Source organism: Chroicocephalus ridibundus, chromosome 5, assembly GCF_963924245.1.
Source record: "Chroicocephalus ridibundus chromosome 5, bChrRid1.1, whole genome shotgun sequence".
In the NCBI taxonomy this organism is placed as follows: domain Eukaryota; kingdom Metazoa; phylum Chordata; class Aves; order Charadriiformes; family Laridae; genus Chroicocephalus; species Chroicocephalus ridibundus.
The window spans coordinates 19,817,611-19,837,467 of NC_086288.1; the positions used below are offsets into that span (position 1 = coordinate 19,817,611).

A 19,857-nucleotide genomic window follows, 5' to 3' on the forward strand; every position below is an offset into this window, starting at 1 on the left:
AAGCTTACATGAATTTTAATTGCAATAGGACCTGTATTTTTGAATACAGTTTCATGCAAATTTATACTGATTGCCACATAATGCTTCAAAAAAGTTTAAAGCAAGAGGAAAATGGCATCTCATCAGCATGTAGGAAAGGAATAGCTTTACTGTATATATAGTATATATATCTCGACACATGTAGTCTCTGTGTACCTACTGTTCTGAATACTCTGTGTATAAAAACACACATACCCTGCCTCGATTTTAATGGGGTTGCAGTTTTGGCATAGAATAATTTTTCCTATGGCATAATGCACTGAAAAAATCTCATAAAAGAGGTAATATGTCTCCATACAGCAAGAATCTTTGTGACTGATAATCTATAGCGTGTAATTAGCTCTGATTACACGCAATAGGCGTCTCAACATCCTCCCACTATTTTTTAGTTTGACACCATGCAGAATTAAACCAGTCAAGTCTCAGGCAGCAACGTCTGGAAGACTTTGGAAAGCCTGACTCGCTTTTATCATCGGTAAGTCAGTCAAAAACCAGTCCCTTTCCGCCTGAAAATTTTATCTTCCACCTGTTTCCAGCCCAGGGCGGGATATTTCTCACGATAACGATCGACCTTTATGGGCGGATTTGGCCGGGCCGTGCACCGGTTTTGGGCCATTTTGGAGAAAACTACCTTTGCCGGGACAGCGCTGCCGCCTCACGCCGTTACTGCTCGAGCACTCCGCCCTCCCTCAGGGCTCGCACCGCGGGCAGGCACCGCTGAAAGGCCTCGGTACCGTTCGGGTACCTCCGGAGGACGACCCCCTCCCCCCCAGCAGCGGCCGTGCCCTCACCTGCAGGCAGAGAGCACCTTTTACCTCAGGGGCGGCGGCGGAGGGACACTTATAACGCCCCTGTGGCGGCAGCGGCGCCTCCCCCTCACACCCCGCCCCGGGCCCAGACGGCCGTTGGGCGGGCGGAGGTGGCGGGGGGGAGGCGTCCCCTCCTCTCCGGAGCGCTCGCCGCGGTAGGCGGCTGCTCCTCTCTGCCTCGGCTCGTCCCTCTGCCTCAGTAACGATGCTGTCCTAGCGAGGGATGATGACAGGGAGAGGAGAGGGGCAGAGCCGCCGCCGCCGGGAGCACTGTCTCTTCCTCGCCTCCCCGGCACTTGCCGGCCCCGCATCGCGCCGCCTTCCTGACGGGCGGCAGGAGGAGAGGGCGGAGGGGCGGCTGTGGTTTTATGGTGAGGGTTTTATCCTCTCCAGGTGCTCTGTCCCCCTCCGGGCAGGGCTGTCCTCCTCCTCGTCCTCTTCCCGCCTCCTTCCCCATCACACACACTGCCGGACGAGGCCGGCCGGGAGCGGGAACAGCCGGCACCGCCGCCGCTGCCTGAGGGGACCCTGACCATGTCGAGCAAGAGCAGGAAGAGCAAGGAGCAGGGGAGAGTGACCTTCCCCCCGCAGGAGGAGGAGGAGGAGGGGGCAGAGGAAGAGGAGCAGCAGCGCCGGCGCCGCGGCTGGAGAGGCGTCAATGGGGGGCCGGAGCCCCCTCCGCCACCTCAGAGAGCCGTGAAAACCCTCCGGGAACCCTACGGCTACTACCCGCCCCCTCCCTTTGCCAGCACCATGTAAGTCGGGCCCCGGGGGTGGATTAAGAGGGTGCTGGACGGTAACTCGCCCGGAGGAGCCGCGGGGGGACCGGCCGCCCTGTCCCCCCGGCGAGTTGTCCCCCGGGCCGGGCAGCCGGCGCGGGGGGACCGGTGGAAGGAGGTGGGGGCGGGCCCGGTTTGCAATGGCTGAGGCGAGGAGAATTCGGAGAAAGTGCCGTGAGGGGATGGTCCGGTCCCTACCTGACCCCGGCCGCCCCGCTCCCTCCTCCCCAGCCCCTCGGCTCTGTTCCTTCAGGAGGCAGGCACAAGAGATTTCATCTCTTTCTTTCTTCTTTTTCCTCCCCCCCCCCCCCCGCTAGTGTCATAGCTGCCGAGAAAACCTAACTATTGGCTCAGCCAAGCTTTGTAGAGAACCCATTGCACCCTTCAGTACTAGCAGCGCTAATGCATCTCTCTCAATTTTTTTTTTTATTTAAAATCTAGGCTGTGATAAAACCAGACTCCCCACAGAAATCTAGGACACCTGTGCGGAAAAGCCTCAGTTCTTGAGATGCATCTTATCCTGTTTGATGTTGTCTTTGGAAATTTCAGTTTGTTGTTGCTTAAGACTTAATCGTATATACATATAAATACTGACCATGACTAGACTTACTGCTGGAGAAATAAATTCAATTTTACTAATAGGAATGTTAACTTTCTTTTCTCTGACTTATAAAATGTAGGTTGTCCATGAATTATTCACTTATTTTTATAACATGCTGTAGTTTAGATAGACTCACTTCTGAGGATTACTTGAGTATTTTATACTTTCATGATGATATTTAGTTCTTAATTAAATATTTTAATTACCAGATGACAAACACTTTATTTCAAGTTTTAAGATAACATATTCAGCATTTATAGAAGCAGCCTTAATTAAAATCACCCTAGAGACAACTGTAAAGTACAGAAATAATTAGAGTAGCGCTTAGAATGGGATAACCACAAATAAAAGTGGTTTTTACCATCCCAGTGCAGAAATTCTTCACAAATACCTTGCACCCAGCAGTCCAGACTTCAAGCAAAGAAGTCTTTCGCACGTCTTTAGCTGTCTGAAAGTTAGTTGCACGTAAATTGTTTGTCTGGGCTCTCTCTGTAGTTGATGGGATGAGAGACGAAATAGCAGTGGGCAAGCCAGCGTCGTCATTTATCTTCTTTCTTGAGGTGCCTGTCTTTCTCCATTCACCATAAAAAGAGCCTAGAGGATTAGTTTAGACTTGGACACTTTATTTTTAGACAGGTGAAGCTAGCTCAGATGAATTGTGAGCTACGAGTCCTCAACTTCTGGATCCCATTGAGGATAGTGTCCTCTTAGAACTGTTGGCATATTCCTTTCTTTAAGAAATGGGTATTATGCCACCAGGGACTAAAACTAGAGTTCAGTTTGCACAGCTATAGGCATGTGAGCCTGGAGTGAGCTCTGTCTGTTGGAATTACTTCCCAGTATATAATTCTTGTGATCCTGTCCTGGGAATCTGTGACAGCAGTGATTGCGAGCCACTGCCCAGTGGACAAAGGGCTGACATTAATCATTGTAATAGGAGTGTATTGAACTGACGGGGCATTAGAGGCAAAAGACCCACATTTCCTCTGTTATGTGCCCATGGTCATCCTCGGCATAGCAGTGGGATTTTTCTTATGGAGTAACATTTTGTGTTTGGTGCTAATGCCTAAAATCACAGTGTATGTTAACAAAACAAGCAGGAATATCAGCTTGCTCATAATGTGCTTGGACTGACACGCGTAAGGCTTCAGTGTGCACAAAGTGAGTATGAGAATCCTTGACTGGAGGAATTTGTAGTCTAAATATTCAGTGCTGACAAACAGTGCGAGGGGAAAGAGGCAGGAAGATGTGACGTAGTTTGCACAAGAAGATGCACTTAGTTGGTATTTGAAACGTCTTCACTCTGAAAGCTGTAACCTGCGCAAGGTGCCTGTCAATGTACAGCTGGCTCCCTCCTGTGCCACATATTGCTGGAAAAAGTAATTAACCTCAGATTCCCACTAAGACTGCAGGCTGGATGTGATACTTGTTTCACAAGGTACTATATGTCCCAGTGGGAAAAATGCGGACAAAACCTGTAAATTAAATGTAGTAGGCATTGGATGCCTGATTTCCTGGGTGTCTCTGAAAAATCATGGCTTGGTTTCCTGAGCGGAATGACAGAACACACATAAAGGACTGAATGTAAAAGGAACTTTAAAATACTTTGTTGCCACAAGCCTGTTAACTTGGTTCTTTCCTGGTTAGATGTTTGCTTTTTTCTGTGTGTGCACGAATGCACTCCTGTCATCAAAACATAGTCCTTTTTTTCCCCTCAGGAATTCAAATGGTTGGTGTTTTCTGTTGAGGAGTTAGTGAAGAGTAATGGTAGGAAAAAGCTCTGCATAATTTGTGGGGCAGGAGGGGAAGAAACAAACTGCGTGTACACCTCCTGATAACCTTGTTGTGTTTTGTTCCATTTTTTGACTAATCCTTTGCAGTTCGGAGCCAGAACTTCTGTGAGCTGACACGAGGGCATTTTGGATGATGGATTGTGTCCTTTCAGACCAGTGGGAGAGCATAGACCTGAGTCAGATCGTGCAGCTGGCCTGATTTATGTTCTGCTGTTCAGCTGAATTAGCCTCCCTCTTCTGGAAAGCCCAGGCAGTAGTTCACAGAAGGAAGTTCTCATTTCATACATTTTAGATTTGGTGTGGGGATTCCCAAATTGTGTGGAACATGTGCAAGCTTCGATGCAAACCTGTGTGAATGTAACACTATTTTATACTGGTGAAGAAACAAATTTACCAGCAGCCTCTTGTGGCTGTAGCAGAGCTTGGAGGGGTGGCAAAGCCTTCCTTTGGGAGAGACAGTGAGGCTGGGGGAATTGCCCCTCTAGCACTGCTCGTGGCCCTGCACAGAGCCAGGAGCTGCGACCTCACATGGAACAACAGTCTTTTGTGTGATGGCAACAAAACAAACATTTGAGACCACTTAGTTTAAGAGATCTCAGGAGCCATGAGCTAAAAGGCTGCTCATATGTATGTGCATGTCTGAGCACTTACTTTTGAGAGTAAGGCAATGATCATTCTTTAATTTTAAAACTGGGACCTCAGAGGTTACTTTTGGCAGAACAGGAGGCATAATCCGCATCTTCCGTGTGGCTGACTCCAGTGGTGTTGCTTTTAAATGTGTGTGCGCATCAGTGTTTCAGTGATGTACCTATCTGAGCTGTCTATAATCACTGGACTCCATTTCCTTTTCAGGGCTAGAATAGAATCAAGATCACTGATGTTGTACTGCAGTTTAGCAGTGGGGTAAACTGCCTGTAAATTGTTGAAGCCATCTTCTATTGCATTTAATAGTTCAGGGAGAATAACAGTCTGTTCTTCAGTACAAATGTTAGAAAATGACTACAGATCTAGGAAGGCCCAGAATAAAACCTCCGTTTCTCCAACTTGTCTCTCTTTTTTTTTTTTGTTGTTTTTTTTTTTTTAATAGCTTATGCAGTTTGCATTGTTAAAAAATAGACTTGGAAACAATATTATAAATCTTTTGAACTGCTGTTGACAAGATAATGAAAGAACACAGGGAATTCTCAGGTCAACTTTTTGTGACACGTTTCTGTCCTTATGCTAAAATTCTGAAGGTTTGAATGCGAAAGGGGATGGGTAGGCTAACAGAGCAGAAATCTGTAATTGAAATAATCCATGGTAGAAGCAGAGGAATCATAATGCTTACTCCAGTCCTTTGGAGTTGCTGTGCTGCTCAAATTTCTAACCTTGTACGTAGGAGTAACTGTCCAGGCAACAATACGATGCAACGTAAGGTCATAGTAAACGTGATGGATACAAAACACAAGACAAGTGGACATTGCTTATTTAATGGTAATTTTTTAAAAAAATATTTATTATTGCACATATGAAGGTTATACATTTTAGATGAAAATATTTAAGGTAAACATAAATATGTTGTAATGTGGAATAGTTTTTTGTGTCTTATGGCATTACCTGGTATATAACTAACCAGTTAGTTGATCAGAGTGTACCTAACATTGCTCTATCTGAAAGCTTGTGATACTTCTCATTAGATACAGGTCTTGAAATATGGTATACTCCTTTAGGAGCCATGGCCTTGCTAAATGTGAGAGTTCTGCTGCAAAGCTGAAATGGAGGTGTCATGCTTTCGTATTCTTCAGCAAGAGGTTGACTTAGGGTCCTGTCACATCTTGGTGGATTGTTAGTCATCTTATAGTAAGTTATGTTCATTTATGGCTATCACTGAAGCTACTGAGAGTTTGCCTAAGTAGGAAGCAGTGAATGAGACTTAAGCTGGCTAGTGGTAGCTGTATACTTAAGGAAATAAACTTGTAACTTAACACCATCCTTGTTTTATACTGATGAATGAATGAATGATTCTGAAGGTTGGTGTACCAACCTGGAAGTTTCTGAAGTTCTTTCTTGCCAGTGAAGCTCTTCAGTTCCTCAAAACAAGCTGCCTACGTGGTGCATGCTCAGGGCCAAGTGACATGTGTCCAGATGTGGTAGAATTGGTGTACTTGTTTAACATGGTTGCTCTTCTGTGCTTCCATCCTTCTTATTTGTGCTGAGCAGAAAACAGAGGTTTGAAGCTGTATAGACCCCTTGGCAATTTTTCTGCTGTAAAGTGTGACAAATAGCTGGGGGGGAAAAATGGAGGGGCTCAGCTGCTGCTTCATGTCAGCAAAAGGGGACTGAATTGTGTCCTCTCACTCCCATAGTGTAATTATACAACCTGTGTACTAGGACTAGAACTTAAGATTGTGGTGTATCTCTGATGAAAAATTAACACTAAATAATTGGGCTTTTTTCTTACTTGGTGCTCTTGTGGCTTTTTTTTTGCTGTGTGTTCTACAAATTTTTATTTTTTTCTGTTCTTTCAACTATTTAGAGCAGTTGGGAAGAGCAGCATCACGATTTCCATCTCTCTTTCCCTCTTTTAATGTAAGTTGTCAGCTCCTTACAGAGACAAGGTTGAGAATATGGACTTTAAAGGCTTTAGGAATAGAACACAAATAATTAATGCACACTTGGTTCTATTTTAATCGTATTTTTAAGCCAGTCTAATGATATTTAGAGATGTGACTTGAGATTTTGTTGTTTTAATTACTTCAGCTGGCAAACATTACATGTAAAATGTGCTGAAAACAGTTAAATAGTTAAAACTAAATTTTTTACCATTTGCTTCATGCTTTGGGATAGCTTGAAAATAGTTAGATGTAAGAAGAGGAGTGCAGAAAACCTAACAGGAGACCTTGTACCTGATGCTTCTTGCTTGCAGTGTTCTGACCAGAGCTGCGCTGGCTTCAAGGTCTTTGAATTTGGTGAGGTAGGGAGGTATGGATGAACAGAACAGTCTGAACCTAACTGGTTGTGTGGTGCTATACAAGATTTTTTGCCTTTTTTTTTTTTTTCAGGAGGTCTTGACAATATTTTAATCATTAAAATATCAAGCAACTTTCATCTTTATTTTGAGAAGATAGTGCAGTTACTTCAAATATATCATTTCTGTCACAGGATTTATAGCTAAGGAAATTTTCCTTATTGGGAAGATATTCTAATACCACACCTTGAGAAGGATATATCTCTTTTTACGGAAAGCGAATGAGTCACCTCAGTCAGACAGTGGGTTTAGAAAGAAAGATAAATAGAAAATAAGTGTCATATTTCAAAATATTCTGAAAAATTACACTGAATATATAGGGGAAAATGTATTGTTATATATTTCATAAAAGATAAATGAGATGCAGGGTGGCAATTTAGAGCCTTCTGAAATCAAGAAGTCAGTATGAGTCAATCTGTTCTGTCTTTTTTACTTTTTTTAATATACATATTTTTTCTTTATAGCTTTACAGTAAACAAATTTCTGTAGCTGTATGTTTTTAGATGTGGAGGAAGAATAGAAACATAACAGCATAGCAGACAATAAGATCTTGTTTAAAAGGTAACTGTGAAAAGACAATATTTCTGGTTTTACTTCTGATTTTGTTGGGGAATAAGGTAGTAGCATACTGTGGCTCTTCGCCATGCGCGCTCTGGGCTTAAATCTTTATATCTGAGTACTCCCAAATGTGAAATATGCCCGAGCTTAGAGACATTAAATCAATTCTGTGTTTAAGAGAATCCCAAATCCCCTCTGTTATGCAGCCTTTTTCATAGACTTAGAGTACAGAAGTTAAAAAAAAAAAAAGGCTCCTGTCGTGTTTGGCAAAACGGTTTTGGCACATACTTCAAAAAGTCAATACCAGTTAGCATTGCTTGTACTGCAGTGCCACCCAGGTCATTTCTGGTAGTCCAGAAATACCAACCACAGATGAAAATGTAAAAATATGAAATGCTTCATCCCAGGAGAGACCTGCCCTTGGCAATGAGTATTACAATCCCTTCACTTGGTCTGCAATGGAACTGCCCATTTGTGTTAACTGAAATGTTCAAAGCATGGACTAGCTTTTACTATATTAGTAGCTGTGATAAAGTGATTAAGATTTTATGTTTTGCTGAATTTATTACAACTGATGCAGATAGCTGGAATGCCAGACATATTCTTATAACCTGAATGGAATTAGTTATGCCCAAAGGAAACAGTTAGGGCTAACATTGCTGCATATGGGGAAATCCAGTGATGTCAACAGGCATATTCTGTGCAGTGGAGATACAACTAAGCTCATTGTTGAAAGATCACACAAAAAATAAAGATGACTGCATTTAGAAGAATGTTTCTCAGGTTGTGGATTTGATCCAGCAGCAATTAGGATATGCAGCTTTTGAAGCTGCCTATGCAGGTTCCACCATGTTCACTTAAATGTGTAGTCTTTGTGTGTGTGTCATTTTTCCGTTGGTTCTGTCCTTTTGCAGACTGACAGGGTTTGCTTTAAAAGGGCTGTTTAATATTATGTTTTGCCCTCAGCATTCATTATGTGGACCCACATCTCTGCTAATGCACATTACCTGGCTTTTGCACTGAGGGTAGAAGGATTAATTTCCTCTTCAGTTTTTTCTGTCTGGCCTTTTACTCTTGTATCGGAGTTTTTCACTGAAGTGAATAAATTAATTTTCACAATGCTCTTGTAAAATGGGAGCCAGCTGCTCTTTTTTTATAGATGAGGAGCAGAGACACATAGGACCTAAGGACCAAATTTGAAGTTTATAGGGCCTGTCTCTATGTAGCTTATATATAGTGTTATATGTATTCAAAGCACACCCTCCATTAACTCCTATATTGTTCCATCAGCTGCAGTGGTGTTTCTGTGCACATCAAATCAGCTCAAGTGATCTCTATCCCTCGAGCTAATGGATTAACTGATAGCAGCTGGAGGCTGTCTTTCTCAGTATTGAGCTGGACTAGAAAGGAAAGGGAGATTGCTGATAGGTTTCACATTTATTTGCAGGTGGTAGCGAAGGAAGGTTCTGGTATCCTGAGTACCTTTTCAGGCCTTTGGCCTCTGCTCTGGCAGGCGTACATAAATGCTTCTGTTCTTCACCCAGCTGTGACCACTTCAGCTTGATGCCATCTATTCTCTTGTTTCAGACTTCTCCAGGCGATTGTTTCCTGTTGTTTTCTCCAGCTAGGTAGTATCTGCTCCTCAGCCTCTTGTCCTAGGTCCCTTTTTTTTGCAGCTCCTGGTCTCGCTTCTCTGAACCTCCTCTCCCCTCTCTAGTTTCCTTACTTAGCTAGATCCAGCTCCGCATCTGATCTGTCTGTTCTCTCAGCACGTTCCTGTTTGCTCTCCTCTGCTCTCAGCCAGCATCTTCACTGGTTCATAATCCCAGTTTCTGTGTTTCTGAATTGGCTTGCCTACCCTTTCTTTTCTGCTGCCCCCCTTCTATTTTCTCCTTCTTTCTTCTTTTGCAATTGGTTTTTGAGGGGAGACCACAGCTTCCCCAGTTCCCTTTCCTAAACAATCTCACTCTCCTACACCCATGTTTCCTTTTTCCAGTGTAGCCTTCCATTCCAATTTACGTTTTCATTTAATAGCTCTTTGACTTTCCTGTTTTTCTTGATTGTATTACGAGAGTGGGTGAGGCTTTTTAAAAATATATAGATGTTCATGTAATGATATTAGATAGCTTGTTCCTTTCAGCTCCTGAAGTGGTAGATGTATAATAGAAATAGGCCCAACATAACCCACAGCATTGCAGGAGTCCAGCTAGGGTGAGAGCTGATCCCAGTCTACACTAGATTGTGCCTGGTGTCTGGAATCTGTGAGTAGTTTAGGTACTAGCAGCAAGAAAGTCTGTTGCAAATGTGTGTGAACTGTTTTTTTTCAAAGATTTATAATTTGACCAAGTTGACTCTTGAATAGAATCTTTCAGATTTGGTTAATGTTTCTAGTAGTAACACTAGAAGGCGTGAGATCAGGCTTCACTGTGTATTGCTTGGCAAGATGTCAGGAAGAAAACTTGTTTTCACCTCATTTATGTGAACTACAATACAGTAAGCATAAATATTGCCTTCCTTAAACCATCATCTTGAATGACTGTGGTGGGTAGTGTTAATTACTATTGAAAGTAGTATAGTAGATGTGTTTTAATTTTATACATATATACTAAAGTGAGTTGGGAAGGATTTCTGAAGAGAAGTGATGTCTTACATAAAGTAAAAAAATTTAAAAATAATATTGACCATGCTAACAAAACAGAAATGGCCTGTGATACTGAGCCTGTAAATGTCTTTAGATTGCAGACCAAGCGAGTATGAAAGCAGAGAAATCACAATAAAGAATACTTCTTGTCAATAGATGGGCAAATGACAAGAGACAAAATAAGTCATTGTTTTTGTAGCAACAGGAGAACTGGAAGCCACAAATAATCAACACAATGAAATTCTGTTACCTTTTTGTTTTCTCATTAGGTACATTGAAGAAAGTCCGTCTCTGAGACGCATGACTATGATGAGGGAAAAGGGAAGGCGACAGGCCATTAGAGGCCCGGCATTCATGTTCAATAACAGGGGCACCAGTCTTACGGCTGAAGAGGAGCGCTTTCTAGATGCAGCAGAGTATGGGAACATACCTGTGGTGCGCAAAATGTTGGAGGAGTCAAAAACACTGAATGTCAACTGTGTTGACTACATGGGCCAAAACGCCTTGCAGCTTGCTGTAGGGAATGAACATTTGGAAGTGACAGAACTTCTGTTAAAAAAAGAGAACTTGGCACGGATTGGAGATGCCCTGCTGCTCGCAATCAGCAAGGGCTACATTAGGATAGTGGAAGCAATTTTGAATCATCCTGGGTTTTCAGTAAATAAGCGACTGACTCTGAGCCCTTGTGAGCAGGAGCTCCAGGATGACGATTTTTATTCCTATGATGAAGACGGTACTCGCTTTTCTCCAGATATCACTCCCATAATTTTAGCTGCCCACTGCCAAAAATACGAAGTTGTGCACATGCTATTGATGAAAGGAGCAAGGATAGAAAGACCTCATGATTATTTCTGCAAATGTAATGACTGTACAGAGAAGCAAAAGCATGATTCTTTCAGTCATTCTAGGTCAAGAATAAATGCATACAAAGGACTGGCTAGTCCGGCGTATCTGTCTCTCTCCAGTGAAGATCCGGTACTCACTGCTTTAGAACTCAGCAATGAACTTGCCAAGTTGGCCAACATTGAAAAAGAATTCAAGGTAATGGTGTTTTGGTGTTTCTCTCTGTCTTTGTTTTACAGTTGCTGCTACTTCATGATGTCCTTAGATGCTTGAAATTTTTTCCTGTGTCTTTACTTTTTCAATTGCAAATGCTTTCATGATATTTATTGTATCTCTTGTTCTTAATTTGGAGTTTTCAATACAAAAGCCTTTAAAAAAGACATTTTAATGAAATTAAATTGCTTTTGCACCTAATGTGTATGGAGAAAATTGGAAAAACAGACAGTATGTATTCTGATAACCTTGCAGCCGATGGAAGACCATTTTGGTTGCTGTAGCAGACTAAGATCTTTTTTAGTTACAAATGCTGAGTAGCACAAGCGCAGAAAGCAGAAACGTTACGCTTTTATTGAGCATACGGCAGCATTGACCTTATCCCCTCTTTTTTATTTGTACCAATTTTGAATGATGGCTAATTGTTAAGAATACAGAAAGTGTGGGGGGGTTGTCACACCTTTTAGAAATGTTAATTGTTCAAAATGAGCCATTAGACTGATTACAGATGTGGGTTGTGTTACCTGTTTTTGAGCTGTATCTGGTTTAATATGTCAGTGCCCTGACTTTTCTTTATATTTCAGCTTCTCCATCAGACAATTAATGACTTAGTTACCTGTTGCCCAGTGCTTTTTTTTATTTTAAGTGATTTTGCAGTTCTGTTGAATGCCTTGAAAGTACAGTAACACCCACATCCTTGCCCTCCCCTTCCCCAACCCCACCAAAAAATCAAACCCCAGTAGACTGCGTGTAATAAGAAAAACTTGGCTTGGGGAATGACAGATTGTTCTCAGTGAGTAATGATATTAATAGCATTCTATCTAGTTTTAGCAAAAAATTTAATGGTGTTCTGCAGGATCAGTGTTGGGTACCACTTGTTTGTTTAATATTTTCGCAAATGATCTGAGAGGCAAACAATGCATTAACCTTTTCAAACAGCAGCAAACATTGCTAACACTGTGAAGTACTCAGAAGAAATATACATCAACCTGGAGAAATGTAGTCAGAAATTAATAAACTGAACTTTACCAGACAAGGAAGAAACAATTTTAGAATCCTGAGAAAGAATAGCTCCAGATATAGCCGACTGAGTAAAAATATAGTTTTAAAATTAGGTTTCAGTGCTGAGAAGGATTCATGTATTAATACCATGCACTAATAAAGTGTAAAACTCATCTTAAACCTTTCCTCTCCTTCCTTTGCTGAAGGATCCCCCTCATATCATGCTGCGTATTGTGTAATTTGGCAAATGGATTGAGTGCTTCCTCAATGTATTTATTCAGGACTATAAGAAAAATGTCAGATTTTCTTTTTCCTCTGCTGAAAAAGTACTGAACTGGGAAAGCTCTTCGTGAACATAAAATTGAAGAAATAGAGAATTTTGTCACAGGCATAGACCCTGTTGGCTTGCGTGCTTCACACAGTGAATTGCAGGTATGTGCCTCATTTGGAGCCGTTATAGAAGGTTAAATCTCTGATGTGTATGAGTCAGTCCTGTTTATCATTTATTCCTTCTCAACTAGGCCAACCTGAGAGCCACAAGGTCACCAGAATTGTGTGCCCAAGATGGAGATTTATGGGTTTTTTGAACAACGCTTTGGTGGCTGTGCATACAAACCTTCCACTCCCACCCCTTTTTTCTCCTGCAGTTTCTTAGAACTTTTCTTCTGTGTTGGCACCTTTAGAAACTCTACCATCTGTCTTTTTCTTTGTGATGCTGCATACAAATTTTGTTATTATACCTGTGTCCAGAAACACCAGTGGGCTTAGGGACTCAATTTAAGTGTTACGCAACTCCCTAGAATCTCAAAATACAATCTCTGCCACCAAAAGCTAAATTAAGGCAAGCTGTATCATGTTTTTGTAAGGGGAGGATGTAGGTGATTAGAGTTGAATAAAAAACTTTCAGTAAAAATAAAAATTCATGGGCAGTTCCTGTATCACAGGTACTAATACTGTGAATACGAATTTAATCAGAAAAGGAATAGCTTGAAATTTTGGAGGTGAAAAAGCGATGATTTTTGTTGGACTTTTAATTTCAAACCCAGAACTTAAAAAAAAAAAAAAAAAACCCACTTCCATTTTAAAAATATTAAATTGTCCCGAAATAAAATATTCTGACTTTCAATTTCTTCTTTTTTTTTTCTCTTTTTCTCCACTGTTTGGCCTCTATTTGTTGGTATTTTGGGATGCCTAAGAATACAAGAAATCCACTATTTTTACAGATTTCACTATTTTTGGATAGCACTTATGCAGCTGCTAACCTTTCCAGGTGTATGAAGTAATTCAGTTTTGGCACCTACAGTAGAAATTATTTCTGGGTCCTTGCTAGTATGGAAATTCCAGGTTCTCATAGAAATCAAGTCATTCCAGTGAAATAATTGTTCTCCTTATTGACCTCATATCTCTTTTCCTTCTGATTCTTATGTATTTCAGGGCGTTCCTTCTGTTTCAAGGAAACAAAAGGCTGGTAGGAGAATTTCTTGTTTTCCTCTGGTATCAATGATTGGCCGCCCTTCCTGGGAAGAAGGGGTAGTGGAAAAGGGAGGGAGAGAGGAGGAAAAAGAAGCAACAAGGATTTTTTTTAGCATCACCATAAACCAAATTCAGGAAGTGCTGAGATGTCACGGCTGATGGCATGACTGTGTATTCCACTGGGGCTGTGGGCAGGTATGATGGGGCTGCTCATGGCATGGATGTACTATGAGATGCCACATTGAGAACTGTAGAGGTAGATCAAGGAGAAAGCAAGCAACGCTTCTGTGTCTTACAGAAGGCCATCGTGGAGCTTGCCACATTTGATGCAAATCCAATTTGTAACCGTTCAGTGCTTTCTTTTCTACAGATATGTCATCTGAATGTATCTTGCTAGTAACTGTGTGCTTTGTCATGTCCCAGAGGAGAAGGCTTCTAGTCCGACTTTCACATTCCCTATGAGGCAGAATGACTGATGGACTTCTGGTGCACTCTCCTTTAGGATCATTGCTGGAAATGCTTAACTATTCCAATCAAATTCAATCTATAGCACAATGCTGAGCAGAATTGTTTCAGGGTAAAGAAAAGTGGACAAATGGACAAGTCTGTTTAAAGAGACTTTTGATGATATTAATTATTTATTCTTAGTATATACGGTATATTAAGGCCCGTAGCACTTCCTGCGCATGCTTGCAGCAATGTATTTCCTGTGTTCGGAGCGCTCGTACAGAAAATACTTTTCTAGGTGGTTTTCCCACAGAGAATACATATAGGGTGAACTTGTTTAAAAGTGCCTGAGAGCAAAGCTCCCTAGTAAATGCTTGCTAAATTGAACCTTACATCTTTTGCATATGCAAAGTCCTGTCTGCCTCTATCACTTATGATGTACGCTAACAAATTCTGATGTTCATGCGCAAGCCTGAGTTTGTACAAGTGTATTAGAAATGTGGGAAGGTGGCTTAGGACATTAATTCATGACAGTCAGTTCGCCATGAATATTAAAGAAACCTTATTTATTACACTGATTTTAATTTTTTTTTTCACTTTCCCTTCAGAAGTAAGGAGGAATGATTCAAAGAAACCAGTGAACCCTCATTTTTCCTGGAACATACAAGACATGTACACAAAAATAAGTACTGAAAATGAGTAAAAATAGATGGGGAAGCTGGAGCCCTAAAGACCATTTCACTCTACTTCTTTCATCCCCAAGCTTCCTTACTTCCTACTCCTTTATGAAATCCTTTTTCCAAGCTCCTGGTGCTCCTTTTGCTTTATTCATCTATTTTATTGTAGTTTCTTCTTGAAACTTTCTCTTTTTTGTTCTTTGCATCCACTTGTTTTCTTCCCCTATTTTTTTCTATTCATTTCCCTCTTTAGATTTCCTTTTTTCTTGTCTCCCTTTTAAGTGTTTGCCTAATTGTCTTTACGGTGTTTTTTTTCTGTGTTTGTTTTTTTTTTTTTTTTTTACTCTCTGTCTTCCTCCCTTTAGGTTCTTTATTGCATTTTCTAATGCTGATAAAGCATGGCTGGCTTGCCTGAACATGTTGGTGACTCCTATTTAGGTCTGGAAACCACCTAAGGGAACAGCAGAGACTATCAGTGACTGGCTGTCAAAGCAGTAAAACGTCATTTTAGTGGCCAGTATAGCAGCATATCATCCCTGTGGCCAGCACAGGAACTACAGTATTTCTCTTACCTTCCTTGGTGATCCTAGTCCCCATTCCAGAGGTTGACAACAGGATTTCAGATGGTGGCAGTAATTTCAGTTTGTTTTATCTGAGTCAAGATTGCTAACAAATTGTAAAAAAAAAATCCCTTCACTCTTACATACCTACTGCTATCACACCAAGTTTCAGTGTATTAAAGCAGCTGATTAGATTCTTTCCTGTCAGGTTTTTAGGGGTGTTTTATATGGAGTAGAGATAACTAGAAAGAAAGCAGCATTGTTGATGAAGTTCTGTGTCTAAGATGCAAAACCAGAATTCTGTTTCACTCTGGACTTCTTCACCAATTTTGATTTTTCTACGGGATTTTATAACAAATGGGCCGGCTCAGAAAGTGTTTTCAAAGTGTATCAAATCTTCTGGTTCAGTTCCTTTCTTCTGTTGGAAAGGACAAAACCTGTTAAGTTAGAAAAAGTTATGGAGTGGTGTTTTACTAGCATCTGTCTTCATGGGTGGTTGGAGATCTCTGAGGTGTACTGCTTTGTACCTGATAGACTGGCTAGGGAAGCTCAGTCTGGAACTGTTTTTTGTCTTAATGTAAAAAAGTGTTCATTACCATAGTTGGAAAATCATATTTTCCAATCCCTGTAGCACCACAAAATACGTTGGAATACAAATATCCCCAATTTTTATGTTTTCTTGTTCTTCTGTTTTTAGCAGACCCTGGCCATTGCGGCTACTGTGGGTTACTAAAGTTAATGGATATTAATCCTCCCCCCTGAGAACTTTAAAACTTACTGCACAGTGATGGGAGAATTTTTAGCAATCAGAACAGCTGATGGAACTTTCCTTTGGAGTCACCATAGGAAAAAAAAAAAACCAGGGCAAGGTAGTTAAAAAGCCACATAATAGTCTCAGTATGCTAGCTAAGTACAGAAATACTGTCCTGTGTAAGCAAGCTCAATTCTCCCAGTGGAAATTGCACTAGCTGATAATCATGTCAGAATATGTCCCATCATAGCAAGGATCAAAAAGATCGTAGTACCACTTTATATAGGATAAATCCCTGTTCCCAGTTTTGTTAAAAGATCATACTGAAACCAACGGAAGATGTGGACGTGCATCTAAAAGTGGAATCTGTCAGTGTTCCAAGTAAATTTACATAGTGTTATCTCAGCTGAACTAACAAAGAGTGTTCAAGCTTGATCTACGTTTAAGTCCAACTTTTAAAAGGACAGGGCCTAGATCCATAATCATTAGTGCAATTATGTGCTTGATTTGCATATACAGTTCCTGTAGTTATATATGCAAACTGTCTATGTATGTGATCTCAAAACAGCCATTTAATACTCAACATAAATCTATGATAGCATGTAATATGTGTGAACTAGTTATGCAGTTGTGCATAGACACAATCCATGGTGCTTACAGGAATGTGGCTCTCAATAGAAAACAGATACATGCATTTTGTTTGACTGTGTGTAACTGCTCAGTATAAATTTTCTTTGGAATAGTTAAAAATCTTATGGGTGAAATCAGCTGAAGGTTTTTTGTTCATATGCTGCATTCTTTGAATAAGTTATGTTCTTTGTCAAAATTCCAGATGAACTTATAAGGTAGTCTTTAATGTTATGAGTGAGAACAGAATATGCAGAGTTGGACAGGCTGAGATCCAACCATGGATGTGTGCCAGAGTCCCCTGAAACTGCTCATGAGACACAGTTCTGCAATTCCAGTCATCATCAGTTGTCCATTATATACCAGTGTTGGCTACGGTATCTGTGAAATCCAGAATACAGGTTGATGTTTTTGATCTTACAAAGATGTATGTGTAACTCTAAATTTTTTTGAGTGCGCTATCATTTAAAATGATTTAGCTAGTAAAACCAACTGAATTATGTTGTGAATTAATTGAAGAAGCAATTCATTGCTCAAGGAAACAGCGTCCCTTCATTATGACAAAAAATAGTCCAAGAACCCCACCATATAAGCAGGTCTATCGGTGCCTTACTCTGTTTGGTGTTCCCCTGAAGATTAGCTTCACGTTAAAGAATTGGCAACTTCGACAGCATGTAGCATGGCTTGTCAAATATGGATACTCCACACGGGGAGTTCTGGTAGCCTTGTTTAGGATGTGGAAGAGATGTGTGATCTGGTGGCTTCATTTGTATCTTCTCAGAAGTAAGCAGAGGCATATGTAGGTAATTGAGACTGCAGATGCTGGTTTTTGCTATTCATACAACACCCTAGAGCTAGAAGATTGATTGAGAATTGGTTCCCACGGTTACAGTGTGGTTAGTATTTGTCTGTTTAATTCTGTAAAGCAATCCAATAGACTGAGATAAATTTGATTTGCTAATACATAAGTAGAGACCTGGAGAGGGAAATCTAACGAGTTTTCCTAGCATAAGATTCAAAGTCTGAGTCAGATATTAACAATGCACATACTGGTTTTCAGCTCTTGTAACAGCATTTGTAAGTAATGTAGCCTGTATTTAATCCTTAAATTTGACAGAATAAGATTTAATCCATCGTATCTTTAATCATTATGCTGTATCTGATGATTATTGTGGGTTTTGCTCAGCCATCTCAATAAATGCCTTTAGCCATAGTGAAATATGTAGCAACTCTTGCTTGAAATTGGAAATTTAAGGGAGGGTGATTAAGTTCTCACATAATAATTCTGTTCTGAAAACAATATAAACAGTGTTAAGAATATAGGACTCTAATAAACTGAACGTGCGTATTGGTTTTGGCTTTTAGTCTCTACTTTGTCTTCACTGAAGAAAATGTCCATCTTCTCTTTACGTTTTCTTACCTCTTTGTAGGATCTGATGTCTAATCACTTTCACATCTTTTACTTAAAAGCCTTCTCTGCATTTGGACCTCCATGCTTATAAGTACATTCCACTCCCTTGACTAGCTTTCTGATAAGACTTTGCCTTTTTAAAAGTCCTAAATCGTAGTCATACATATGCTTACTAATCCTTTCACTGAGTTTAATCATGTGTGCCCGTATTATTTTTATAATTGGCTCTTCTGTACTGTTCTCTTTGGTTACCAAAAACAAATCTAAAATAACCTAAATCCTGTTGTTTCACTGACAACTTTAATTAGTCATCTATGACCAACAGAAATAACTGGGTCCTGTTCAGGTCTGTGATTAGAACTGGTTATTTCCAAGTCTGTGTCTGGGATGTTAGTCTTCCATAATAACACAATTCCTAGTAGTATTTGTTTGTCTCCAGTAATGTTTCATTTTGATTCATATCTGAATCTGACCTATGGGATTGATAGCTGATTCTTGCCATTATCCTATGCAGCCTCTTTTTGCATCTCTTCCCAAAATAATTTGAAGCTACTGAGAGCACAATGGTTTCTCTATCCCATTTTATAGATGCTAAGTTGAAAACTAGCAAAACTAGTAGTACAAGGAGGTAAAAGTTACTTAGGCAAGGGGGGAAAAAGCGAGGGACTCGGGCGGGGGGAAAAATGAGCTAAAATGAGAAGATTATGGGGGCAGAAGCAGTAAGGAAGCATTTCTGAGAAGACAGAAACCACAAAGGAAAAATCTGTACCCCCCCAAAAGTGATTTAAAAAAAGGCAGTGTCTGAAAATGAACAGTGAACACACAAAAATGGAGAGACAGAGGACTCAGAGTAGTTTTTTGGTGGCCTAGTGGGGGGAAAAAATGAAGAAAAGCTGTGGAGTAATTGAAAAAGAAGGCTAAGCTATTTTCAGTTGGGCACTGAAACAATTCATACAACAAGGTAAAATTGGCAGGTTCAGTCAAGTTTCCTCCTCCAACTATAGCCTCATGTGAGGAAATCAGAGGCTGCATCTTGGCTAAAGAAGCCCTAGAAATCTGCTCGGGAAGACGTGGACGCATAAATGAAGACCAAGGTTTCTATTGAAGTAGCTACCAGTTAAGAGCTTATAGGCAACGTCACAGAGGTAGTGGAAGACATATACAAGCATAAACAAAAGTGCAAGTGAAGATTTATGTGTGCATGTTTTACAGAGTTATCTTAAATTTTGAAATGTAGCCACAAATGTTTTGTCAGAAGAGAGGAGATTAGATAGATGGAAATATATTTGTAGGCTGGGAGGCAACTCTGTAAGAATTATTTTATTAATTGTCTGCAAAGTTTTTGCCAGGGTGAGGTTAGTATTTCAAGAGTTCTGGTCCTGGTTTGTTTGCACAATTCTTACTTATCTGTTCAACTTCCCCTTGCTGCCCATCTGCTGCTATGTAATATTCCCATGCTCTGTTGAATAGCTCTCCTCACTTTCTGTGTCAGAGGAAAAATGATTCCGCTATACAAGAGCTCTGTAATGTCTGATACTCTCCTAACTTGACGTACTGTGTAACAGTCACACACACTATTAATTTTTAGCAGCTTGTCCAGGTTCTTTTCCCTTGCCATTGACTCTT

At 40.6% G+C, this 19,857-nt stretch overlaps 1 protein-coding gene across 1 annotated transcript in view; it reads left to right on the forward strand.

Annotated features, from left to right (window-relative positions):
• The first annotated feature begins 926 nt into the window (after positions 1 to 926).
• TRPC3 (transient receptor potential cation channel subfamily C member 3) overlaps positions 927 to 19,857 on the forward strand; it is a 39,846-nt gene continuing 20,915 nt past the window's right edge. Inside the window, exons 1-2 of the mRNA XM_063335814.1 lie at positions 927 to 1,603; positions 10,497 to 11,268. Coding sequence (XP_063191884.1) covers positions 1,383 to 1,603; positions 10,497 to 11,268 — 993 coding nt within the window. The 5' untranslated portion in view covers positions 927 to 1,382. The remainder of the gene's footprint in view (positions 1,604 to 10,496; positions 11,269 to 19,857) is intronic.